Source organism: Pipistrellus kuhlii, unplaced genomic scaffold (assembly GCF_014108245.1).
Source record: "Pipistrellus kuhlii isolate mPipKuh1 unplaced genomic scaffold, mPipKuh1.p scaffold_m20_p_60, whole genome shotgun sequence".
NCBI lineage: Eukaryota > Metazoa > Chordata > Mammalia > Chiroptera > Vespertilionidae > Pipistrellus > Pipistrellus kuhlii.
This window is the reverse complement of record NW_023425563.1, coordinates 1,264,028-1,282,500: the sequence shown is the minus strand read 5'-3', so window position 1 is coordinate 1,282,500 and position 18,473 is coordinate 1,264,028. Positions and strand designations below refer to the sequence as shown.

Here is an 18,473-nt window from a genome sequence, read left to right as displayed (position 1 = left end):
CACCCTGACACTGGATGTGCTGAAGGACATGAGAAAGCGCTGACCTGCGTGGCAGACATGGCGGCCCTGGACTGGGTGTCAGCGACCAAGGCCAGGGCCTCCCGACATGCCCCGCAGCCCCGGACTGCCCTGCTCACAGAACAAAACTCCCCCCGGAACCGGCCCGCCCCAGCTCTCTGCCATGCCGAGCCCAGGCCAGGCCAGCTCCCTGCTCGGCCACACCGAAGCTATAAGCTACATGAGAGACGTCAGTGCTGATTGTATCTTAGCTGATGCTAGCTCGGCCTTGGAGGAGTTCCGGCACGGATCTGGGAGGGGGTGGGCACCGGTCTTTCTCTGCCCTGGGAGCTGCCCGGGTGGGAGGGAGAGGGCACAGCTTCCTGCAGTCTGGGAGCGAGACAGGCAGGGAAGGCCCTGTGGCGACCCCAGCCCGCAGGAGAGAGGCAAAATGAACCTGGAGCCTGGCAGTACCAAGAGGCAGGGAGGGGAAGGAGCTGGACGGAGGCACGTGAGACGGACATCCACCTTGGGGCAGAGGGACAGGAAGGGGTGAGCAGGGCGGGGTGGGTTGGTACATGGATGCTGAGAACTGGGCTGGCTGGGCACCGCCATCCCTGAGGTGAACCCCTGGGGGCCTGGGAGGACTCAGGATTTCCGAGAGGAGCCCACAGCTGCCTCAGCTGGAGAGCCACAGTCATACTTAGCACTTCGCCTGAAGGATGCACTGTCCCCAAAGAAACAAAAACAGAGCACCAGCTCACTTCCCACGAGCCCTGATCCCACCACGCTCGACCATGCCACGCTGCAGACGCAGGGCCGTTCTCCACTGGCCCACAGTCTGCATAGCAAGGCTCAGGCCGGGCCCGGTCTCCGCCCCTTGGAGGTCACCCCTGACACCAGCTTGTGGCACAGTGACCGCCCTCCCTGGGCAGCCATGGGTGGGGCAGGGGCAGAGCCTGCTCGGACAGGCTGCAGCCGCAGCCCAGCGTGGCTCTGGGCAGCGCGCGGAGTTGGTGATGAGTGTGGTTTGGGGAAGAACCCTGATGTCCAATGGGACACGCCCATGAGCACTCAAGTTCACCCTCAAGGCCAAAGCTGTTGTGAAAAGAGGGTGACCATGAACGGGGAGAGGCCGTAGGAGGAGGAACAACTCAAGGACCCAAGGCAAGGAAGGGGGACACTTGCCTTGCTGCACCCCAACTTCCCCAGGCTCCTCCCTGTTCCCAGTTTCCTTGTCCTTGGTCAGCTGGGACTCCCCTCCCTCAGGGGCTCTGATGCCATGTCCTGCCCAGGCCAGGGGCACCCTTCACCCCTCCTCCGGGAGCCTGAGGCGGACCAAGCACAAGGCTCCCCCTGAGGGTGCCTGTCTCCTGCTGGCCGAAGGCGCCTCCACAGCCAGGGACGCCCCGGTGCTGCTGCTCACCCCGCACTGATCGCAGCCGGGGTCTCCCAGGGCCTGGGGACAGCCTGTCGCTGTCCATCCTGCAGAACCGAGTCAGACTGGTATTCGAAGGACAATCTCGGCTGCTGGGTGCTGACCGGTCCAGAGAAAGGGATGGCTGCTGTCTCCAGCAGGTGCCACCCAGACGCGTCTCAGGGCATTCCGAGCAGGTCCTGGCCGTCATGTGCTCACAGCATGGAGGGCTCCAGTCCCGCAGGGAGGGGCAGGGACAGAGGCTGCCTCGACTCTGGAGTCCTCACAGCCCGGCATGGCTGCACTGTGGGTGCTCGCTGGCCTGCGACAGGTTCGGTCTGGAGGGGAGGAAGGCTCAGGCCTTGGTTTGGTGAGATGCTGGCTGGCTTCTCGGGACACCATACTCTCCTGGACCAAAGGTAGTGGGAGCCCAGATGGTGTTCGGGGTGGGGAGCTAATGGTGGGCCAGGGGCACCCGGGGAGACAGCCAAGGACAGAGGTGGCTCCTGGGACCCCGCCCCTCAGTTATTTAAGCATCTTGGGAGGGGGCGCACAGCTGGGCCACAGGGAAAACCATGCCCACACAGCGGTTTTGGTCCGGGCTTCGGCGTGCCCGGGAACCCAGGCGCAGGAGCCGAAGCGGGGGCTCCCTGCCCCCTCCCTGCCCCCTGGCCTCAGGCACCAGGGGCCCAGGAGTCCCAGACTGCATGAGGCTGTTGAGATTTGGATCCCAAACTATGTTTTCTTTGTAAATTTTGTGAAGCGAGTCACCCACTTTTTTCTTCATAAAAGGCCAAAAGTAAAAAGTAAAAAGAGACACATTCTCCTGATTCCTAAGTTGGTGCCTTCGGAGCTCAGAAGAGCGGGAGTGGGGTGCTGGGCCGGGGCTGGGGGCTTGGCCTGTCTGCTTCAGTCACTCCTGAGTCTGAGGGAACTGACACGTGTACCAAAGGCACTTGTTTTTCAAACAGTGCTTCTGCTCTAAGAGGTTCCAGGCAGGACCGAGTGCCTCTCGCTTCCTTAAGTGACTGTCAGCTCCCGTGATGGGCGGGGGGTGAGCAGTGTCCGTGCCGGACAGCTCAGTGTTGGGGCTGGGGTGGGTAGACCCCCTAGCACACCACTAAATGACGTGTCTGCAGGGAGTCGGGAGGACCAGTGGCCTCCCCGAGTCCTGCTCCTCTGTCTGTCCGTCTGTCCCTCCGAGTGCTGGTCCGGCTCTGGTCCGGGGAGAGGTGGGTCAGTCCTCGCCGCCTCCGTACATGTCTGCCAGCTTCTTGAACCGCGGCCCCCAGTCGTTCAGGTAGTCGTAGTCTTGGTCCCCGGAGCTGGATGAGCTCAGGGAGCTGACGGAGCCTGCGGTGGAGCCGCTGCCCTCGTAGTCGAAGACCAGCAGGGAGTCGTAAGGGGGCGCTGTGGGGTCGTTGTCTGCCGCTCGAAGTCCCTGGGGGTCATGAGACACGGTTAGGTGGAGGGTTTGTGACTAGGGCAGGCGAAGCTACAGGGCCCTGCAAACCATGGGTGCTCAACCAGTGCTCCCTATGATCAACCAAATGGCAGCTCAGATAACCGAGTAGAGAGAGGTCAGAAGCTGTTAGAGGTGGAAAACTCAATGCCAGCATGAGGTAGGAGGGATGGGTGGGGCCATGGCTGTGTGGGCCTGTGCTGTGTGGAGCTGTGCTGTGTGGGGCTGTGCTGTGTGGGGCTGTGCTGTGTGGGGCTGTGCTGTGTGGGCCTGTGCTGTGTGGGGCTGTGCTGTGTGGGGCTGTGCTGTGTGGGGCTGTGCTGTGTGGGGCCATGGCTGTGTGGGCCTGTGCTGTGTGGGGCTGTGCTGTGTGAGGCAATGGCTGGGCGGGGCATGGCTGGGTGGGGCTTGTGGTTGGACAGGGCTGTGGTTGGGTGGGGCCTGTGGTTGGGCAGAGCTATGGCTGTGTGGGCCTGTGGCTGGGCGGGGCCTGTGGCTGGGCGGGGCCTGCGGATATATCCGGTCTAGTAATAATTAATGTCGTTTTTCAACATTCGTTTAAAATCTTGCTTGGTGTTGACTTGTATTAACATAACCTTCAAACACGTGGTATCTACAGAACGTGTGAAGTGCAATTAACAAGTTTTGCTTGAAAAAGTTTGTGTTTGGTTTGGTTTTTGTTGCAAAACTGGGGCTAAGAAGATGGCGGATGAAGAGCATATTCGGCACTGCATGTTTTACGAGTTCCAATTAGGAAGAAAAGCAAGTGAGGCTGCAAAAAACATCAGTAGTGCTCTTGGTCAAGATGCAGTTAGCGCCAGAAAATGCCAGCGTTGGTTTGAGAAATTTCGCGAGGGAAATTTTTCGTTAGATGACAAGAGTGGTCGAAGCCGTGTGTCCAATTTTGATCAAGAAGCTCTTCAAGCTCTTTTGGTGTAAAATCCTCAAATTACCCAACAAGAGCTTGCAACAACTTTAAATTGTTCACAAAAAACAATTTCCAATCAATTGCGTGCACTTGGCAAAGTCCAAAAGTTTGGAAAATGGGTTCCTCATGAGTTGACCGACAACAACCGTAATCAAAGAGTCACAATTTGCAGTTCGCTCCTCTCTCGTCAAAACCGTTTGCCGTTTTTAGAGCAAATTGTTACCGGAGATGAAAAATGGGGGCTGTATGTTAATTTGAAAAGGCGGCCTCAATGGTTGGACAAAAATGAGGCTCCGCAGCCCATGCCAAAACCTGACTTGCATGCGCAAAAAGTGATGTTGTGTGTTTGGTGGAATTTTAAAGGAATTCTTCATTATGAACTTTTACCATCTAACCAAACCATTACAAGTGCAGTGTATAGTGCCCAATTGGAAAGGTTAGCCCAAGCTTTAAGAGAAAAAGAACCCGCACTGATTAATCGAAAGGGCGTAATTCTTCACCACGATAACGCACGACCGCATACTGCAAGAATCACTGCCGAAAAACTGCGCCAGTTGGAATGGGAAGTTCTCCCTCAACCTGCATATTCTCCTGATATTGCCCCTTCCGATTACCATTTGTTTCGTTCTTTGCAAAACTTTCTTCTTGGAAAAAAATTTAATAGTGAAGAATGCCTCAAAAATGCATTGACCGAATTTTTTGCATCAAAATCACAAGAATTTTACAACAGAGGGATTAAAATGCTTCCTGAGCGTTGGGCACAAGTAGTAGAAAACAACGGCAACTATATTGTTGATTAAATTTTGTTGTATTGTTTAAATAAATTCGATTTAAAAAAAGTATTAGAAAACGACATTAATTATTACTAGACCTAATAGTTTAGTCCCTCCAGGGAGGCCCGTGGGTCTAGATTCCATGATCATTGTCACATGGAATGCGCAGCTGAGCTGGCCAGAGTCAGATTTTGAAGTGATGTTAACTCTCCCCATGCACAACATCCGGCAATGTTGCAGTGTGGCTGGAGCCCTGCCAGGTGCTACCCTTTGTCCTTGAGTGTGGCTGGCTGGCTGGCTGATGGTGACCCTGGGAGCAGACCCCTGCCCCCTAACCCTCGTCCCCCCGCCCGTGGATGGGACAGCTGGGAGGTGTGGGGTCCATCCTAGCTCTGGGACGTCCCAGCAGGGTGGCCCAGTGTCCACAGTGATCACTGGCTGGTTGACGCCTCACTGCCCAATCCTTATGACCGTTCAGTACTGAATAGCCTGTAGTGTCCATTTTTACTTCCTGGAAGAGTTACTCAAAAGTGGATTGGGAAAAATGCTCAAAGCCACGAATCATCTGAGAGATACAAATCAAAACAACAATAAAGGGTATCACCTCACTCTGGTCAGAATGGTTATCATCAACAAATCAACTAACAACAAGTGTTGGAGAGCTTGTGGAGAACAAAGAACCCCCGTGCACTGCTGGTGGGACTGCAGACTGGTGACAGTGTGGAGCTTCCTCAAAAAATTAAAAATGGAACTTCCATTAGACCCAGTGATCCCACTTCTAGGAATATATCCTAAGAAACTAGAAACACCAGTGAGAAAGAATGTATGTGCCCCTATGTTCATAGCAGCACAATTTACAACAGCTAAGATTCAGAAACAGCCCAAGTGCCCATCAGCAGATGAGTGGATTAAAAATACTGCGGTACAACTGCACAATGGAATACTATGCTGCAGTAAAAAGAAAACTCTGTAAGCATTTACAACAGCGTGGATGGGCCTGGAGAGCATTAGGCTAAGTTAAAAAAGCCAGTCAGAGAAGGATAAGTATCACATGATCTCACTCATTTGTGGAATATAATGAACAATGTAAACTGGTGAACAAAAATAGATCCAGAGACAGGGAAGCATCAAACAAATCTTCAAACCTCAGAGGGAAGGCAGGGGAGGGTGGGCAGGGAGAAGGGGAAGAGACCCAAGTGTATGCATATAAGCATGACCAATGGACATGGGCAATGGGGGTGTGTGAAGGCGGGGGGGGGGGTTGGGAGAGGACAGTGGGGGAAGGGGACACATGTAATACTTTCAACAGTAAAGAATAAAAAATAAGTTAGACTGCAACAAAAATAGAACAAGGAAATATTTTAAAAACGTGGGTTGGGAAGGCCTATTTCAGGGGTTCCAAAACTTGTGTTAGATGGGAGCCGGGGAGCTGCCTGCGCCGAGGTGACTTCGGTCAGGTGTGGGAGCCTCTCTGCCGGGTCGCGGCCAGTGCTGGGCTGTTCCGCACCGTCTCTGCTTTTTCTGAGCCCACGTTCTCATACCTTCTCTCCAAGTCAGATCCCGGGGGTGTGAGTGCGGCCGGCCCCCTGCAAATGCGCTGGGAATGGAGGGAGGGAGTAGGCTCCTCTCCCGGTGCTGCGAGTGGGCTCGGCCTTCTCTCCACACTCCAGGGCCCAGGGCAGGGGCACCGCTGTTGGTTGTATGTGTTAATAGGTTTTACCTTTAGGAGGGGCCTGCTCGGGGCCCTCCCCACAGCCTGGGCACCCACCTCGGTGATGAAGTCTCCGATGTCCCCTGGGTGGGGCACCACAGGCCTGACTGGGTACAGGGGCTCGGTGCCCACCGGCCGCTCGTCCACCCGCCGCACCCCGGCTGCCGTGCTCAGCACATGCTCGGTGGCCTCTGGCTGCTGCAGCTGGCTGAGGTCATAGTCCTGGGCGGGCCGAGAGGAATCAGGGGGAGGCGCGGGCGGGGCAGCAGACAGGGCGCCAGAGAAATCCACTGTCCTATTCCCTCCCCGGTGCCTTCCCACAACGCCACCTCCTCTCCACCCAGATGCTGACTGTCCTGAAGGCACGTGGGGCCTGTGCCCCTGGCTGCCTCCCCTGGGACCCGCTGCCCGTGCTGCTCGACTCCCTCACGTATTTCAGCTTCGCTCCTCAGAACGCACGGAGCCAGGGCTGCGGTCACCCCTGCTCTGGGCGGGACAGGAAGCTTCAGTGGGGTGAGGACTTGCCCTGTCTCCCGCAGTGGCTGTGGTGAGCACAGGGTCCAACCAGGCAGCCCTGGAATCCCCGCCCAGGCACACTCTCCTGTCACCCCACAGCCCTGGCACACAGGTCTGTCCCTCCCAGCCCCTGGGGTCAGGGAGCAGGGTGAGGGCACCCTGAGCTGAGGCAGGTCCCCTCAGGGAGGAGGCGGTGCAGGTGCATGGAAACTCGGGCAGAGGGCCAGCTGGCGGAGAGTTCTGCTGTCCTCACCGGACATGGCGTCTCCCGCTGTGACAGGCGCGCGGCCTCACCTGGTCCTCCTCGCCGCCGCCTTCCTCGTCGTACTTGAGGATGTTGTCCCGCACGTCGTCCTCCGGGTCGATGAGAAGCTGCTTCGTGTGGCGCTCCTTCTCCCGCCGCTTCATCCACACGACGAACAGCAGCACCATGGCTGTGGAGTTTGGGGCGCCATGAGCAGGGCTGTGTGTGCATGTGCAGGCATGCACCATGTGCTGAGTGCACCTGTGTGAGCGTGTTATGCATGCGTGTACACTAGGATGGATATGGGTGGGCACGTATGCATGTGCATGCACGCACAGCCATGTACACACCTGTGCACATGGACAGCCCATGTGAACGTGCTGGGATGCATGCATGCTCATGAGTGTGTCTGTGGTGACATGGACCGGTTCAGCGGGTGCTCTGAGAGGTCCCTGGAGGTGGGAGAGGGGGAGATATGGCTGCAGGGCCAACTGGGCTCTGCCTGCTCCTGGACTTCCTGGGCGTGTGCACCTGTGTGCTCGGCCATACTCACTCAGCAGGATGACGATGCAGACGAGGATGGCCACGATGGCACCCGTGCCCAGGCCAGCTGCCACCACCGCGCCAAGGGTGGTGCAGTCGCCATTCTCGTCACAAGGGCACACCTTGACTTTGATGACGGATGTGTTGGACAGCGGGGGGTTCCCCGAGTCTGTGACAATGATGGGGACGTCGTACACGCCCGCCTCCAGGTACAGGATGCGCAGGCTGAGCTGGGCGTAGTCACCTGGCACAAAGCAACAGCATCGCTTTGTTAGTGAACACTGGTCCTCCTTCCCGAGCACAGCTTCTGGGGGGAAGACTGAGTCTGGCAGCATGAAGCTCTGTCTGTGTGGCGTGCGCGCGCGTGCGTGCACACACACACACACACACACACACACGAGAATACGCATGTATAGGCACACACATATACATACACAGGTGTACTCAGGTACACACACACAAGTATACTCATGTACAAGCACACACAGAGGTATATACATGTATAACACATACAGGCATACACATGCATATGCACACACATGTATTATATAAGCACACAATGCACAATACTCATGCATTCACACATGCAACCACATACATACACAGTTATACTCACATGCAAGCACACACATACACAGGTATACTCATGTAAAAGCACACAATGCACACACAGGTATACACACGCATGAGTGCACACAGGTGTAATCATGTACAAGCACTCACACGTACACACACACCGCATCTTACTACGAAGGTGAAAGACGTCAATTCAAGAAAAGACACTGAACACGTGGGATGAGGAGCCACCTCCTGACTGTGGAGAGTTTGACCCAATCAGCGTAAGCGAAAGCCTCAGAGGCCCTAGGCGGCACGAGGCGGACAGTCCACAGAGGAAACAAATGCCAGGACATACACGGGAGAGTCCTCCAGTGGTTCAGGGGTCCATGGGAACAGGATTGGGGCTGAGATCGGGAAAGTGACTTTCAGTGACACTCAGTGCTGGTGAGGCTTGGGGAACGCTCTCCTGCACGCCTAGAGAAACTGGAACTTGCGTCACCTCTCTGGACGCATCGCACCGCGCTAGCAGGGTCAGAATTTCGGAACCTTCTCAGGAGCCCACTCCCGGGACATGTATGGGCCGGTGGTCAGCTGCAAGGATGTTGGCGCTGGGATCGGTGAAACGGTGAGAGCCTGGGACGGGCGGGGCTGAGCACTGGAGCACCGCGGGGCCCGGCCCCGAGGGTCTCTTACGACGGGCTAGTACCGCCTGTGGGGCCAGCTCCCTCCCTGTGCCCACTCTTCCCGGGCGAAGGGCCCCTGGGGCTGCACCCAGACCCAGCCTGGCTCCCCGGCGCCGGGAGCTCACCGTTCAGGCGGGAGATGGTCCAGTTCCTCCGCACGGCGGCGGGCACGAAGGGCAGCTCGAAGACGTAGGGACCGACATTGGGGTCGATGTCGGCGTCGGCCGCCGTGATGTTGATGGTGGCCAGGCCGGGCTTCTCGCAGATCTGCGCCTCCTTGGGGAGCAGCTCAGGGGCGTTATCGTTGATATCGATGAGGTAGATCTGGAGGGTCCCGGTGCCACTGGCCGGTGGGATCCCTGTGGCACAGACACGGGTGACCAGGAGGGATCATTGCTGATACTCCAGGACCAGAGGGCATACCACGGCCCCACCCAGGATGGCCCAAAGCTGCACAGCACCCACTTAACTGCACACGACATATGCACAGACAGAAGCAGAGCCACGGGAGCACATGCCCCCCCCCCCACGCGAGCACACACACACACACACACACACACGCACACACACGCACCCACAGCTCCCGCAGAGCACAGCTGCAGGGACAGTGCCCACAGAGCTCACAACCACACTCAGGACCCCTTCCCCAGTTTTCCAGGTTGCCCTGCCCCTCCTCCACAGCGGGGCTCCCTGTGGCCAGGCACCCCACGCTCGGACTCTTATATCCAAACCAGAGGCCCAGTGCATGAATTCGTGCACCAGTGGGGTCCCTCGGCCTGTCCTCGGGATCAGGCTGAAACTGGCTCTCCGACATCCCCTGGTTGTTGGTGCAGGTGCCCTCTGCCCTCCAGAACTGCAGGGGGTGGCAACAGTTTCTGACAGCGGCTATGCCTTGTGACAGCTCCTTCCCGAAAGGTCCCAGATTGCAAGAGGGCTCAGGCCAGGCCAAGGGACGCCACCAGTGTATGATCGGGGCTGGGGAGGGATGTGGGAGGTTGGCCAGCCGGAGAGGGACTGTGGGAGGGCTCCGGGGCATGTCCGGCCTGTCTTGCTCAGTCCTGATCAGCTGGACCCCAGTAGCAAGCTAACCTACCAGTTGAAGCACCTGCCCCCTGGTGGTTAGTGCACATATATTAGTGAGCCGTTGAGCAACCTTAGCATATCATTAGCATATTATGCTTTGATTGGTTGAATAGCTGACCAGACGACAGGACACTTAGCATATTTGGCTCTTATTATATAAGATGGAGAGCCTTAGGAACTGCGTCTCTGGGAAAGGGAGCTGGCAAGACGAATTTGGGATTAAGGGCCTCTGCCCAGCAGGCCCCTCTGCCCAGCAGGCCCCTCTGCCCAGCAGGCCCCTCTCTAGTGTTTATTCTGCTTCTGCTGGCCTCCATGTGATAACAGGTGCTCTGAGGCCCAGAGTTCCGTGGGGTCGCCCCATCCCTTGTGCCCCCCACACTTTGGCCCAGGCTGATGGGCCGGTGGACGCAGGCTGATGGGACGGTGGGTCAGGCTGATGGGACTGTGGCCCAGGATGATGGGACGGTGGGTCAGGCTGATGGGACGGTGGCCCAGGCTGATGGGACGGTGGCCCAGGATGATGGGACGGTGGCCCAGGATGATGGGACGGTGGGTCAGGCTGATGGGACAATGGGTCAGGCTGATGGGACGGTGGGTCAGGCTGATGGGACGGTGGCCCAGGCTGATGGGACGGTGGCCCAGGCTGATGGGACGGTGGCCCAGGATGATGGGACGGTGGGTCAGGCTGATGGGACGGTGGGTCGGGCTGATGGGACGGTGGGTCAGGCTGATGGGACGGGGGTCAGGCTGATGGGACGGTGGGTCAGGCTGATGGGATGGTGGGTGGAGGCTGATGGGACGGTGACCCAGGCTGATGGGACGGTGGGTCAGGCTGATGGGATGGGGGGGGGGGGCGCGGGCTGATGGGACGGTGGGCGAAGGCTGATGGGACGGTGGCCCAGGCTGATGGGACGGGGGGTGCAGGTGCCCTCTGCCCTCCAGAACTGCAGGGGGTGGCAACAGTTTCTGACAGCGGCTATGCCTTGTGACAGCTCCTGACCCCGACACCAACAACCACGTTTTTGGCTGAGACGATGGAGCGTAGAAAATATATCCTAGAGCACGTCTCCTCAGTCTTCCCGAAAGGTCACGATGAATCCGGCCCCACGGCTCGGACTGCCCCGGGAGCTGTGTGAGCAGGGCCGGGGGCGGCACAGGCAGGTCCCACTGGCACTGTGGCCACGGAGTCACCGACAGTCACGTCTAATCTGACCCTGGTGCCCGAGCTGCTGGAGAAGAGGCAGGAGGGGGCTGCGGGTGATGCCAGGAGGCGGCTCTCATGGGCTGCGGAGCGAGCCTGCGAACTCCCGCTGCTTGCTGTGCCTAGAACCGGTGTGCGGCCTGCTCCGGGCCTCCCCTCCGCACATTTCCCTGGCTGTCCCTCTGGCCCCGCAGTCCGTGTGGCCCCGCAGTCAGCTCCTCAGAGCCCTGTTCTGTTTTCTTCCAGTTCCTGAAATGCCCTGGTCAACTTGTTTCTCACCCGTCTCCCTGGGCAGACTGCCGAGTGTCCCTCAGCACCATGTCCCCTTTCTTCCTTCATAAAAAGCACTGGGCCTTCACTTTTATCTGGGGTCACCCCTGCCTGGTTGGAGGCTACTTTTCTCAGCATCCCTGGCAGCCAGGCCTGGCTTCAGGACTGAGATCTGGCCCTCGTGAGCTGAGTGCGAGTCCTTGCCTGCCTGCTCCCGCTTCCAGAACGTGGCCGTGAGGGCGGCAGCTCCCACAGACGGGCGTGGCAGAGGGACCAGCTCTCAGGGCGGACCGGAGCCTGCCTCAGCCTAATGGTTGCGGTTGCTGTCATTACTACGCAGCTGCCCCTGGAATGCCAGCGGTGCTGGAGGGCGTCTGCCTGTCCACTGACAGCAGGGTCAGGGAGCAGTCACAGCAGCAGCTGTGCTGGCTGGAGCCCCCGGGGTCCTAGGCCAGCCTGCTCGGCTGAAGCATGCATGTGCCTTAGTGGACAGGGGAAGCTGAGAAGCAGTTCAGCCATCACAGGGCGGGGACAAACCCGGCCTGACTCCCCATCCCTGGCTCCTCCCCGCCCCTCCTCCTGGTGCCGGCATGAGGGTCCTGCAGGCAGCATGGCGGAGCTCTGAAGGCACGCCGGGATGACTGGCGGGGCCCTGAGGGACGGGGCCTGGCAGCTGTGCACAGGCACCATGCCGCCCCCTGCAGCCTCCCCTGTGGTGCCGCGGGCCTCCCTCAGCCCCCCCTGCCAGGGCCCACGGCGGGGGACACCGCACCGCTGTCAGCCGCCAGGAAGGTGGCTTCGTAGACGTTGTTTCTGGTGTAGAGGGACTCGCGGTCCAGGACGGCCGCCGTGGTGACCTGCCCGTTGGTGGCGTTCATGCGCAGCCAGCTGGCCGGGTCTGACAGCTTCGAGTACCTGCGGGGGGAGAGGGGGGCAGCGAGCACCGGGGCACGGTCTGTCCCGAGCCCCGGCCTGCGGGCCGCCAGCCCAGTCTTTGGGCACCAGGTGGCTTCCAGCCCCGCAGGGTCCTCCCACGGGGACGGTGACAACAGCGACTCAGGGCCACCAAGGTGGGCGGGTGCCACGTCCTCACAAGGACCCCGGGGCAGACACGCGCATCATCCTCATTCCCAGGTGGAGAAACTGAGGCACAGAGAGGAGAGAGGCCAGGGGCAGGCCCAGCCGATTCCGGTCACTGTGTGTGAGTCAGGACAACGCGTGGCTGTGGCATCGCCCGTGCGGTGCCCGTCCTCGGGACTGGGCCCGTGGCGCCCGCTGGACAGACGCTGTCTGGGCTGCCTGGGCCCCTTGGAGGGGGACTCTGTGCTCGGTTTCCCGGGGCATTCCGGCTCCCTCCTGGAAAGTGGGGCTGTGTGGGGAGCCTGGCCCGAGGGCCCGAGGGGTGCGCGTCCCCGGACCCACCTCACGGCCTGCTGCATGAAGCGGTCGGGGTCCACGGCCGGGAACGTGGTGAGCACGGTGCCCAGGGGCGCGCCCTCCTCCAGGCGGAGGAGCTTGTGGTTGGAGGGGAAGTAGGGGGCCTCGTTGACGTCCATGACCGAGATGGTCACCCCCGCGGTGGACTGGAAGGACATCTGGATCCCACTGGCCAGAGGCGCCTGGTTGGACACCATCACGGTCAGCATGAACGCTCTGTTCAGCTCGTAGTCCACGGCCTGAGAGGAGAGAAGACAGCGTGTGAGCGGCAAGGTGCCCGTGGGGCTGGAGGAGGGGGTGCTGTGGGGCTGGAGGAGGGGGTGCTGTGGGGCTGGAAGAGGGGGTGCCCGTGGGGCTGGACGGGCGGTGCCGTGGGGCAGGAGGAGGGGGTGCGGTGGGGCTGGAGGAGGGGTGCCGGGGGGCTGGACGGGGGTGCCGTGGGGCTGGACGGGGGGGTGCCGGGGGGCTGGACGGGGGGTGCCGGGGGGCTGGACGGAGGTGCCGGGGGGCTCGACGGGGGGTGCCGGGAGGCTGGACGGGGGGTGCCTTGGGGCTGGACGGGGGTGCCGGGGGGCTGGACGGGGGTGCCTTGGGGCTGGACGGGGGTGCCGGGGGACTGGACGGGGGTGCCGTGGGGCTGGACGGGGGTGCCGTGGGGCTGGACGGGGGGTGCTGTGGGGCAGGAGGAGGGGGTGCTGTGGGCTGGACGGGGGGTGCCGTGGGGCAGGAGGAGGGGTGCCGGGGGGCTGGAGGAGGGGTGCCGGGGGGCTGGACGGGGGGTGCCTTGGGGCTGGACGGGGGTGCCGGGGGGCTGGACGGGGGTGCCTTGGGGCTGGACGGGGGTGCCGGGGGGCTGGACGGGGGTGCCTTGGGGCTGGACGGGGGTGCCGGGGGGCTGAACGGGTGGTGCCTTGGGGCTGGACGGGGGTGCCGGGGGGCTGGACGGAGGTGCCGGGGGGCTGGACAGGGGTGCCGTGGGGCTGGATGGGGGGTGCCGTGGGGCAGGAGGAGGGGGTGCCGTGGGGCTGGACGGGGGGTGCCGTGGGGCAGGAGGAGGGGGTGCCGTGGGGCTGGACGGGGGGTGCCGTGGGGCAGGACAGGGGGTGCCGTGGGGCTGGACGGGGGGTGCCGGGGGGCTGAACGGGGGTGCCGTTGGGCTGGACGGGGGTGCCGGGGGCTGGACGGAGTTGCCGTGGGGCTGGACAGGGGGGGTGCCGGGGGGCTGGACGGGGGTGCCGGGGGGCTGGACGGGGGGTGCCGGGGGGCTGGACGGGGGGTGCCGGGGGGCTGGACGGGGGTGCCGGGGGCTGGACGGGGGTGCCGGGGGGCTGGACGGGGGGTGCCGGGGGGCTGGACGGGGGGTGCCGGGGGGCTGGACGGGGGGTACCGGGGGCTGGACGGGGGTGCCGGCGGGCTGGACCGGGGTGCTGTGGGGCTGGACGGGGGGTGCCGTGGGGCTGGACGGGGGTTGCCGGGGGGCTGGATGGGGGGTGCCGGGGGGCTGGACGGGGAGGAGGGGGTGCCATGGGGCTGGACGGGGGGTGCCGGGGGGCTGGACAGGGGGTGCCGGGGGGCTGGCCGGGGGTGCCTGGGGGCTGGCCGGGGGTGCCGTGCGTTGTTATTGCTGTTGTTTCCCTTCGGGACGCCGCTCCGGGCAGAGGACGGTAAGCGCCGTGGCCGCACACCCTCGCCGGCCGGCCGGCGTCACTCCTGGTCGCCTGCCCACAGGACCCTCCTCCCCCGGGGCGGGACGAGACGCAGCGGCACCAGGGGGCACGGCTGCGGGCGCTCTGCCCGGCCTCGCCCGGGAGCTGCCCGGAAGGCTGAGCTGCTGGTGAACGGGAGCCACAGTGGGCCTCTTGCTCCGTGGCCTGCTGGCCCGGCCTTCCCATCCAGGGTCTGTTTTAGTGTTGGTTTGGCCTGGGCGTGCTCCCCACAAAGCCTCCCGTATCCACGAGGAAACAGGCACAGAGGGGGCCGGCCGGGGCCGGGGCGGAGAATGAAGACCCAGCTTGGGACCCACGAACACGTCTCCTTCCCTGTGGGCTGGGTCCCTGCTGTCCCCGCACTTCCATGTCCCTGTCACACCGCCCTCCTGGCCCCTCAGAAGGCAGGTGTCTGAAAGGACGGGGTCCCCATCGAAGAACGCAAACCCAACTTGAAATGCCAAGATGAAACGTCCCACCTCACACACACTTTAAGTGCAAACCTCTGAGGCCAGCCCCGTAGGAAATAAAGCCAAAGACGAAAGAGAAATGGGCAAGCGTGGTGCCCACTGCTGAGCTCTGACCCTGACACTGACAGTGGGGCTGTGTGCACTCTCGGCTCGGTGCTCCAAACTTATTTTAAATGTGCACACAGCTCTGGTTGGGCAGCGTCCCCTGCACCAAAAGGTCACCGGTTCAACTCCAGGTCAAGGCACATGGCTGGGTTGAGGGCTTGGTCCCTTGTGGGGGGCATGTAGTAGGCAGCTGATCAATATTTCTGTCTCACATGGATGCTTCTCTCTCTCCCTCTCCCTTCCTCTATCTCTAAAATCAATAAAAACATTAAAAAAATTTGCATTCACCAAGATTCACTTGTGAATTTTGACCAATAGTGTCAGATACAGGAGTTCACCCCCGGGCCTCCTGCTGTCCTGTGCAACCAAACCCTGCCCACCCAGCACACTTCTGCAGACTGTAATTTTGGTACCTAAGCCCAGACAGAGACAGCATGGGAAAGGGAAAGGATCGGCCTAACTTGCTCCAAAAAGCAGGGGAATGTTCAGGCGGCAGCAGAACAAGTCCTGCCCCGGGAGCAGGAGTGCGGGGAAGCCACCCCCAGGGTCGAGGGAGTTCACTGCTAACAGATTAAAGAACGAGCCTTCAGGGAGGGGCTGGGAGAGTAACTCGGAGGGGTGTGAGTGTGTGTGTGTGTGGGGGGGGGGGGGTCAGTCTGCCAAGTCCCTGGAGGTCACATGACCAGGTCCTCATGAAGGCGGCCTCGGCCAGCAGTGGGTTGGGTAAATCCTTTGTTCTTGGATGTTGGGGTGAATGTCATTTCTGTGGAACTGTCCTGGGGCACGGCCAGCGTGCCTGGCGGGAGGCGAGGTGCGCACCCACCTTCACCACGGTGACCAGGCCCTCGTTGGTGACGGGGTCCGTGCGGACGGTGAAGTGCCCTGAGGGGTCCCCGCTGATGATGCGGTAGACAGCATTCCAGTTTGGTGATCTGGGCTGATCTCGGTCCATCACCGTGAGGTTTGCGACCACGGTCTCCACCCGGTTTTCGGGGACTTCCCCTGCATACTGCAAAGCGGGGAGAAGGGAAGTCAGAATCGTCAGAAGCCCAGAGGGGTCGGGAGAGTCTTTGCCGCGGCTCAGACCTGAGATTCCTGTGGGTGGGGTCCTCCCACGTTCTTGGTGGTGCCTCCAGGGTGGCCCAGTAAGGCTGGACACACACGTCTGCACATATCACACCCTTACCTGCATGCACACACACACAAACACACGAGTGCATGCCATGCCTCTCTCCTAGTCCCCCTCAGGCTGTTCCCATGTCAACAGAGGAGAGATGCAAGAGCCAGGGACACATGGGAACCAGGGTGTGCTTGCAGGACGGGGACAGGGCAGTGGATGGCGGCTCCAGAGGAGAACATTGATTCTGCCCTGTTGGTGGTCCTGACACAGTCCTGGGCTCGGGGTCTGTGCTGGAGACAAGCGGGTGACCCAACCCTTTGACCTGTCACAGCACAGTGAGGGCTGCAAGCCATTCCTATCAGTGTGTGTGGTCCATGTGGTAGGGTAGCTACATGCAGAGAAAGCGCGCGCGCGCGCGCGCAAGCGCATGTGGGTGTTGGGTGGCCATAGACACCCTGGTCCCTTCCACCTGCCGAGCGTCACTGCTCAGGCTGGCTTTGGGCCTGTCGCCGGTGCTGCTGTGGCCTAGCTCAGAAGGGCCCCAAGTCCAGCTTCACGTCCACTGTCACTGCCTTGAAATTGTGGTAGTGGGTGGACAAGGGGCCCGCATTCTTATTTTGCACCAGGCCCTGCAAATTGTGTGGCCAGTCCTGTCACCGTGGAGTGTGCTTCTGAGCCACAAAACCTAGAGACGGAGTTTGTACAAATACCCAGGGATTGCTGGTTTATCCCAGCAGTGAAGCCCCAACAATGACCACTGGGTGCCCTCTGACGTGCCTGCTGGGGGTCATGCCAGCCTCTGCCCATGTGTGGTCTCACTGCTTCCTTAGGGTAACTCTACCCATACCCCTCCTGACTGCAGCGAGAGAGGCTGAAACCCTGGGTGTCATACAGGGAGGGGCCCAGAGTGTCAGTCCCAAGTGCTGAGCATGGTGCCAGGGCTGCCTCTCTCAGAGGCTCTGGTCATTGTTGGGGTCACAGGAGGGGAAGGGAGGGGCCCAGATAAAATTATTAGCAATAATTTTTCTGATATATCTCCTCAGGCAAGGGAAACACAAGAAAAAAAAAATAAACAAATGCGACTACATCGAACTAAAAAGTTTGTGCACAGCAAAGGAAATCTTCAACAAAACAAAAAGACAGCCACAGAATGAGAGATATTCGCCTCTCATATGTCTGATAAGGGGTTACTGTCCAGAGGCACTTGGTGACCCCTCCCCTGTGGCAGAATGCCTGGCTTACAGTGAGGTGACCGCCTTGCTCATACTCTGGAACAGACAAGCTGCCACTTTATGTCAAAGAAAAGCTGCCCTGTGCCCCTGGCTCCAGGCCTGGGCCTCTGGGAGCTCCAGGGCTGATCGGTGAGCCCCGGGGAGCGTGTCTGGCAGCCAGCTGCTCAGGCCCCACCGTTCGGGCATTTTTATTTTATTTTATATATTTTATTGATTTTTTTACAGAGAGGAAGAGAGAGGGATAGAAAGCTGGAAACATTGATGAGAGAGAAACATCAATCAGTTGCCTCTTGCACACCCCCTTCTGGGGATGTACCTGCAACCAAGGTTCATGCCCTTGACCAGAATCAAACTTTCAGTCCGCAGGCCGTTTCTCTATCCACTGAGCCAAACCGGTTTTGGCATGACCAGGCATTTTTAAGGCTTATTCGGTGGTATAATAGGTTGCAGTTGGCAGCACCATCCAGCACCGGGGACAGGAGCCGAGATCCCTGCGCCCGGTGGCCCCGGGCAGAGCCCCTGCGCCTGCCGCCCCAGGCCCTGGGGCTTCATGGCCGCTCACACCTGTGGCGGCTTCCTTCTCAGCTGGAGCCACCGAGAGCCTCTGCCTCAGATCGGTTTTGAGCAGCACTGGGCCCCATGAGGCTCTGAAGCTGGTTTCCGTCGCTGGGGGTCCTGGGCCTGTGGTTCCATGACAGGGACAGAGCTGCGTGTCCCCAAGTCTGACTCCTTCCGACATTGGGGGTGTGAGGATAAACAAGTCATCTTTTCTGTCAAAGAGCTTAGACAGCTGCCATGTTGGACTGCGTGACTTGGCAGCTGCCATATTGGCCACACGGCTTGCAGCTCCCCTGGGGGCCGCCATCTTGAAACAACAAAGACCAGCTCTTTGAATTAGCCAATCGGGAAAGGCTGTGCACCTGAGCTCCAATCAAGAGCGGGACAGGACACGTGCATCAGGGGTTATAAATCCCGAGCAGACAGCCTGCTTGGTGTGAGCGCTTCCAGACCATGTGC

General features: G+C 60.4%; 1 protein-coding gene across 1 annotated transcript in view; it reads right to left on the bottom strand.

The window, feature by feature from the left end:
- Positions 1 to 2,379: 2,379 nt before the first annotated feature.
- CDH4 (cadherin 4) overlaps positions 2,380 to 18,473 on the bottom strand; it is a 281,683-nt gene continuing 265,589 nt past the window's right edge. The window contains exons 9-16 of the mRNA XM_036420047.2: positions 15,928 to 16,113; positions 12,809 to 13,062; positions 12,159 to 12,301; positions 8,958 to 9,191; positions 7,602 to 7,835; positions 7,099 to 7,238; positions 6,346 to 6,510; positions 2,380 to 2,855 (exon numbers count right to left, since the gene is read on the bottom strand). Of these exons, the coding sequence (XP_036275940.1) occupies positions 2,652 to 2,855; positions 6,346 to 6,510; positions 7,099 to 7,238; positions 7,602 to 7,835; positions 8,958 to 9,191; positions 12,159 to 12,301; positions 12,809 to 13,062; positions 15,928 to 16,113 (1,560 nt within the window). The 3' untranslated portion in view covers positions 2,380 to 2,651. The remainder of the gene's footprint in view (positions 2,856 to 6,345; positions 6,511 to 7,098; positions 7,239 to 7,601; positions 7,836 to 8,957; positions 9,192 to 12,158; positions 12,302 to 12,808; positions 13,063 to 15,927; positions 16,114 to 18,473) is intronic.